General features: G+C 33.4%; 1 protein-coding gene across 1 annotated transcript; it reads right to left on the reverse strand.

Annotated features, from left to right (window-relative positions):
- Positions 1 to 6,663: 6,663 nt before the first annotated feature.
- On the reverse strand, positions 6,664 to 7,095 carry LOC111440534 (defensin-like protein 1). The gene is made up of 2 exons (XM_023077549.1): positions 7,015 to 7,095; positions 6,664 to 6,932 (listed from the first exon to the last, which is right to left on the reverse strand). Exons 1-2 carry the CDS (start codon positions 7,076 to 7,078, stop codon positions 6,763 to 6,765), a joined length of 234 nt encoding a protein of 77 aa, XP_022933317.1. The 5' UTR covers positions 7,079 to 7,095; the 3' UTR covers positions 6,664 to 6,762.
- Positions 7,096 to 8,234: the final 1,139 nt, after the last annotated feature.

Genomic DNA, 8,234 nt, shown 5'->3' on the forward strand with positions numbered 1-8,234 from the left:
GAGTAACAAAGAGATGAGACTAGAGGGTTGTGTCATAAGAGACATTATGATGGATTTAGAGGGACCTCATGCATATTGTATGTTCATAAGCATAGGGCTACTTCCCCTAGAGATGATGAGTGCGGACACGCACCGTATGATGAGCGCGAATGCACACAGATGAGGGTGTTCATGAGGCGCATGACACTATGGGGTTCCGCTGACCTCCGAACGTCGCTACAGATTAGCTTGACCAGAGGGTCTAGAGGGTGCGCGAGCGCCCTGGAGATTCACACTCGCACGTGTGAGTCGTGTGTAGGGAAGTACTATACATCCAATTTGTCCGAGACTGGAGGCCACCCCTAAGATGATTAGAGATAGGTCCCTAATCATGATTGCATGTATTTGCATTTGCATGGCTCCTATAGTGGGGCCACTTACTGAGTATTCTTTGAAATACTTAGGCCGTGTGCCACATCATTTTTCAGGTAAAGGCAAGGCGCACTTGTACGAAGGACGGCGGCATCACGAGCAGAGACTGTAGCACGTGCATAGGGTAGACTCATATTTAAATTCTTAGTTTTAAGTTAGAATAGGTTGTTTTGCATTTCATTGTTTTAAATTATTTTGTATTTGTTTTTATTTTCTCTAAATTTTAGTATTTTGTATTTAAACACGTAAGACCATGGCTGTGTTTTCCAGAGAAGAAGTTGTTTTAAACGTTTTTGAAGTTTACGTTATAAATGATGTTCATGTAAGAGTTATATTTCCGCTTTATAGATGAGCATGAGATGTTAGTAGCGACTCTAGATATGTGGAAATTTAGGGTCGTTACATTCTTGCTCACTCATTCAATATTATGTTCATCCTTTCAGCAACATCATTTATTTTTGCCTTAGAACTATTCTCATTAATCTAATTCACTCACCCGCACAAAATATTTTGAACTTTGATTTGTCATACTCTTCTCCATGGTCAAACCTTAAGCATTTGATCTTCAAGTTGGTATTATTTTCAACTTTAGTTTTCCACTTAAAGTTTGCAAACACATTTGAATTGTGTCTCAGGAAATAAATTCATACATTCTTGTTGCAATTATTGATAAAGATGACGTAGAACTTTGATCCACCAAGTGATGAAATTGGAGATGGTCTCCAAACGTCTATATGATCCATTTCCAACCGCATTTTTTTCAATTCTCTAGCAGCTTTTGTGAACCTAACTCGTTTCTATTTGCTCAGAACACAGCTCTCACAAAGATCCATATCAACAGAATTTTGGCCTTCTATAACTCCTTTGACAATCAGTATCTTCATTCCTTTAACGCTCATATGTCTAAGTCTATTGTACCATAGACTTGAATTGGAAGCACTTTTAACAACAATAGACATTTATATACACTCTTTAGTAGTGTATAAGGTTCCGAATTTTATGTCACGTGCAACAACCATGACACCCTTCACAATCTTCCACGAACTGTTTCCAAACTCTGCTGCATAGCCTGTGCTATTCAATTGGCCAATATAGACTTCCTACTGTAGTTTGTTGTCGGCAAGATACACCTTCCTGAAATTTTCTAATTTAAAATTTCGAAACAATTCTTTACATGGAGACGATTGACACGATGCACCTGAATCAAAAATCCAAGATTCAGTCAAGCTGTCCACACTAAGGATTAAAGCATCCTTAGTATCTACTACTAAATATATTGAAAAATCATCTCCAAATTTGTGATTCTGCTTTTCTTCTATTTTGTACAATCTGTTCAAAAGTGCTCTTTTTCTCCACATCTGCAACACGTTACGTATGGTTTGTTTGGAGATTTTCCCCGGTTTTTTTTTTATTTTGATCGCCCATGTTTGTTTGGGCTCTTTAATTTTCTTCTTCTCATTCGATCAACACGGAAACAATTGTCTAATGAATCTCCAATTTTTCGTTTACGAATACTTTCGTTAAGAACTACATCCCGAATTTCATAAAACTTCAATTTGTCAGATCCTCGAGAACTGCTGATTGCGGCAACAATAGTATTCCACGACTAGGTTAAAGATGACATCAAAATCAATGCTTTAATTTCATTCTCGAAATTAATGTCCACCGAACTCAATTGACTAATTGAATTCATTTATATGATCAGCAACAGATCAAACTTCAGACATTTGTAGATTGAACAATCTTCGCATCAAATACAACTTATTCATGGCCAACGTTTTTTCATACATATTTGACAACACCTTCAACAAATTTTACGTTGTCTTCTCCTTCATGATGTTGAATGCCATGTTTCTAGATAGCGTCAACCAGGTCAACCCTAAGGTTTGTCGAACCTTAAGCTTTCACTGCTCCGTGGTCATGGAATACGACTTCACCTTCAACAGAGTTCATGAAGATCTTTATTGTACAAAGAATTTTTAATTTGCATCTTTCAACAAATAAAATCGAATACATCGAACTTCTCAAATACAATCTTTGAACTCGGGGTTCATGAGAATCTTTATGATACAGATAATCTTCAATCTACATCTTCCAGAGATCGAAATCGGATCCATTGAACTTCTCAATTGCAATCTTTGAACTTTCCATCTTCACAAATCGTGGTGAATTTTGCTAGCTCTGATACCAGTTGTTAGAATCACACAACTACGCACACATTCAATTTAAATGAACACAAAGAAGAAGAGAGAGAAAAGACAAGAAGAAATATTGGCTAAAGATTTATATTGACAACTTACCGTAGGAGAGATTATAGAGAAGGTAGAAAGTACATTTTCACAGAGTATATATATGGTTCAGTTTACTATATATAGCTTTAGCACATATAATCATCTATTATATATAGCTATCTACCCTATCAATATTTTTACTATACATAGTGATTTACTATTTATGACAATTTACTTTATATGTCATTTACCATATAGAGTTTTACTATGTATAACCGTTGACTAAGCTATAAATGAGCAGCAAACTCCATAACCTAACAGAGTGAACCATCCTTGTATAGAAACAACGAAGCTTCTATATTTTGGTCGTAATCCGTGGATAATGATCCTCTTCATTCGAGCTTCACAAATGACAGACTTTTGGTCTAGTTCAGTAATCTCTCGACAGATTGACTTGACCTTGTGAAAGTACGTAGCAATTATCATGTCACGTTGTGAAATTGACAACAGCTCGTTCGCCAGAAGTTGTAGCCTCGTATCGTTTTTCTGTGAGAACAACATCACGAATGGGTCCCATACTTCTTTTGGTGTCTTGTCATCCCAAATATGCTCTAGCATCTCTTCTACGATTGTGGTCTTCAAGACAAACTGTTAAGGATATTTAGTAATAAATTATAGTTTACCATATATATCATATTTGATATTTTATTGTAAGGCAAATATCTAGATATTTGCCATCTTACGATAGGTATGTTTCCATTTATTGTTATTTTGATTTATTACTATTTCCATATCCTTGTAATTTATTTGATTATAAATAAGATAACTTTCACACCATCTAAGTATGGTGGATTAATCAAACATTATCATTGTATCAGAGCCATTTTGGTTTAGCAACCTGGATTCTTTCTTTTCAATAGCTTTTGAAATCTTCTACTGTTCTTCTCCACCACCACTGCTGGCTTTGACGCCGCAGGGGTAGTCATCATGGCTGCCACATGTAGAGCCGATTGATTACTTTTCGGCTCCACCCTTTTGACCTCCAAATCATCCTTCGCCATACTTTGTACATACAACCTTACATTTTCCAACACAATCGATTTTCCCTCAACCAATATAGTCTCTTTCATTTTCTTCCCAATCTTCCCTTCATCCTTCACATAAACCCTAACCTAAACCTATCAACCTTCTGCAGAGACTAACCTTTTGAATCTGGGCGCCACACTGGGCGACTCTTCCGGCTTCAACATTGTCTTTATCCCTTACTCTAGGTTTTCCCTTCTACTTTTTGGGTTGACATATTCTCACCAGAGCCAAGGCAGCATGTCGGTAAGCGACGGTCCCTCTTCATGGGTTGGACATATTCTCACTGAAGTCAAGGCAGCATCGCCGCTGAGCGACGTTCCCTCTGCATTTTTCGATGGCCAAGAAAGTATTTCTCTACGCCTCCTCTGAACCAGGTTGTTGACATCTTCACGAAAAGTGTTTCTCAACCTCTTTGAATTTTCAGATTCAAGCTTCACGTTTAGCTTGCGGTGGGGTGTAAAGAATATTTAGTAATAAATTATAGTTTACCATATATATCATATTTGATATTTTATTATTTATTATAAGACAAATATCTATATTTGCCTTCTTACGATAGATATCTTTCCATTTATTGTTATTTTTATTTATTACTATTTCCATATCCTTATAATTTATTTGATTATAAATAAGATAACTATCACACCATCTAGGTGTGGTGGATTAATCAAACATTATCACAAACATTGGTTTTCCTTCTTTGATTTTCTATTTGCGCAAGGCGTCGTTAGAATCCTCCTTTGACGGCGTAGTTTCACTTCTGCCAACGACTTTCCAAAGGACCTGTCCTTGTAAATAGAACATCATGCATGTTGCCCACGTATTGTAGTTGTTGTTGAGTTTCTTGATTCCTCCAAAGATTTCGAAATCACCCATCATGTTGGCTATACCTTAGTAATTCCAAACAATCTCTTTCGACACAAGACTTGTAGAGTTACAGACTACTCACGATACAAAGAAACTCATTGATTAATAATCTCAAGAAATCGTTTCAGATGTGTAGTTTAGATAGAGTTGCAACAATAGAGCATACCAAGAATTCAAGGAGACCATATAACCTACACTAACCTCACTCTCATACCAGATTGTTGACATAACTCTTTGTGGGAAACATTCACACTCTTTATTAACACCAATCGAGAACAGATTACAAAAGACTCTGAAAAAACTACTACTCCACTTTGTGCTTTATATTTTTTTGGATGAAAACTTAGGTATGGTGGATGAGTATCTATTCCTAACATATTTAAATATTTTATCTATATATTTTTCTTAAAATATATAGGTATCTTTCTTCTAAATATCTAAATAATTTTTCTAAAAATAAATATACAATATGATCATACAATTATTGAGTTTGAGCCTATTAGGCTAGTGATGGTATTTTAATATATGTCCATGCTAAAATGCAAAATTCTAGGTCAACTCTCGAATAAATTTTTTTTTTTCACCCAGTGAAGTTAGGTTAAATTTCATTCTCTAAACTTTCTTTTCATCCAAAAACAACTTGACTAATTTAACAATTAATGATAGTATGATGAGTATCATATCCATGAGGTTTTTTCCTTTTTCTTTTTCTTTTTCTTTTTCTTTATTTATTTATTTATTTTTTTTTTTTCATGAGGTTTTTTCCTTTTTCTTTTTCTTTTTCTTTTTCTTTATTTATTTATTTATTTTTTTTTTTTTGTCACGTTGATACACCTTCAATACTAAATTTATCCATCAATATGGATTTTTATAGTTTCTTTTAACTACAAACCGAGATGTTAATAGATAGTTGTCGTCCATAAAATTTACCTTATTTTAATTTAGTCATTGCCAAGTTTTTGTTTAAAAACTTTAGTTCTTCAAGTAAAAATGTACTCCAATTTTGGTTCATATCTCACCCATAGAATTTGAGAATTTGAGAAGAAATGGTGTGAAATATTATCTTATAGTTCAAATTGATGAAAACAGTCTTCGAAAATATTTATGAAGAAAAAAACTTTATTTTCAAATAAAATTTAACAAATTTAGAAAATTTGAGTCAAACTTACCATTGTTGTCTTTCAAAAGGTACCCATTTAATCTTTAAAATTTAGAAAAAAAATGTTCTAAATGATGTTTGATGATATCTAGGAAAAGTGTTATCTATTTCAACTCTAAAGTGTTATGTTTTAAATACTTTAATTTTTATTATTATTTAATAATTGAGAATAGTTTTTATCATCTTTTACATAGTTTTAACTTACATGAGTTGTGCATAACATACTAAAAGATATCAAAGAAAAATCTCGAATCTCGGAGAAAATCAAATTACAGAATCTAAAATTTGTACCTTCCCTTCTTTTTCGATATTCGGTAGAATTGAGTAGTTCAAAAACGCATAATAGATGTTCTCACTAACGTATTCTTATGAACTAGCTCTTGCTAAATTTCGGCTTCAAGCCATTCAAAGTGGATCTTAATTTTCTCTCTAAAAATTCTAAATTTTTTTTCTTATCTCTTTCTTTTATTTCTCTTTTCTTCTTTCCACTTAGTAGGGTTTATTCATATCCCTAATTAAACAAGGAGGTCAAAATGACCAATTTACTTGTGAGGGTTGACTTGGACTGATTTGCTCAATTTTTCAATTTTTTTTTAATGGTAGTTTTTAAAATTTTTCTATGCATTTTTCTCCTCAAGATCTATTGAAATTTAATCTCTAAGTCGCTCTATAAAATCTAAAAAATTTGTACTTTAAAAAAAATTTGAAAACATTATTTTTCATTGGATCTCGAATGTTATATATACTTTTAAACACTTTGATAGATCCTTTTAATCATCCTCGTAAATAACTCTAATTCATTCTCACACAATATGCTAATACACATTAAAGAATTGTTTATTTACACTCTTGTTGTTCTAATCAAGTGGGATCGTGTATTTAAAATGCATATTATTTCTGTTAAGTTGTGAGCAAAGCAACAAAGTTTATTCATGAAATGAAGGTAAAGATGATATTAGAAAGCATAACAAAGAGTACAAAGCTCACATATTAAAAACAATATTGCAATTAACAACTGTGAGTGCAATAGCAATGGCGGGGGAAGTGGTGACAATGACCGCCAGTGTAGCCTTCCCTTCGGCAACGAGTAGCGCACTTGTGGCTAAAGCAGAGGCCATGGTAGTGGTGGTTCCTGGACTTGCATATTCGAGCCTCAGCACCACGACCCATCATCTCTTCTGCAAATAACACATATTAGGAAGAAAGGAAGAAAGGAAGAAAGAAGAAATGGCAAAGATGGTAGGGTTAGACTTTGATTACCTGAAGAAGAGAAGAAGATGAGGAGGACCAATAGGAGCATGGAGAGGAAGGATTTGTTCATCATTTTTAGCTATTATCTTGCTCTTCAAGTTGTGTGCAAAATAGGAGGAGACCCCTCTTGTATATATAGCAACCCCCACTCCCAATAACCTTCTCATTCTTCCTTCTTCACTAAGGAAATATAACCCAATCTCTCGTGCACACGGTATTTACTTTGTTCAACCATACGGTGGATTTCTTAATATCTATTAGATACAAATTTAAAAACTTACGTTTCCTCCTATAATTAATCAAATATACTTTTTGATATTCGTTTTAAATTTCTCTTTTGTTCAATGGTGATTATATTATTTTTATCGGATCATATGGTATGTTAAGTTATCATAGATTTAAATTGGTAACTTTTGGTCCCATCTCTAAAATTTTAAAATGGGTTCAATAGTTGCCAAAAAGAAAATTTTAAAAATTTTCTATATAGTCTTTGAATATGTTTGATATTAGAAAAATGATTCACTTTCACGAATAATCTAAAACCTAAGCCCTATTGCTCCAAAACAGTTTATTCGGTTTGAGTCTTCGATTTTAGCACTGATTTGTACATTTTTTTTTACCTTCCCCAAGCTAAATTTGACCTTATTAAAAGCGTTTAAGTTTATTATGAGCCCCATTTTCTCATCTTAAATTAAATTAAGTTAGGAATTCAATTTTTACGGAAGCAATTGAGTGAATATTCAAAATAGGTGAAGCTTCGACACAAATGAGAACGAATTCCAACTGTCTCTACTATCGGCTTGATCAGAAGAATTTTGTTATGTATAATAACATGTGCTCAGTGACCCCTGCACGTGTCATGTGTTTTGATATAATGTGTTATGATAATATAATATGTTATGATGATATGATATATTATGATGCTATGATATTTTATGATGCTATGATATGTTATGATGAAGTAATATGCTATGATGACCTGAGATGTAATTTGATATGGTACATTATAATGATATCTCATGTTATGATAATATGTATTTATGAGATGACATATTGCACTATGACATGAACATGCTTGGCAAAGAAATGTATGACATGCTATGACAATGAAGAGTTTTCTGATGCACAACCCCTAAGTAATGTTATGAATGACGAATGTATGAAAGCTTTTGCATGCATGTTATCAAGGTTAATATGTAAGAAATGTGTGAGGTTGTGTCGCATGAATG

Source organism: Cucurbita moschata, unplaced genomic scaffold, assembly GCF_002738365.1.
Source record: "Cucurbita moschata cultivar Rifu unplaced genomic scaffold, Cmos_1.0 Cmo_Scf00389, whole genome shotgun sequence".
Classification (NCBI taxonomy): domain Eukaryota; kingdom Viridiplantae; phylum Streptophyta; class Magnoliopsida; order Cucurbitales; family Cucurbitaceae; genus Cucurbita; species Cucurbita moschata.

What these genes read in the sequence shown, in the direction of transcription:
- LOC111440534 (XM_023077549.1), bottom strand. Translation starts at nt 7,078, where the DNA reads ATGATGAACAAATCCTTCCTCTCCATGCTCCTATTGGTCCTCCTCATC. An exon ending in CATCTTCTTCTCTTCTTCAG is followed by an intron (nt 6,933 to 7,014) that starts GTAATCAAAGTC and finishes TGTTATTTGCAG; the next exon opens with AAGAGATGATGGGTCGTGGT.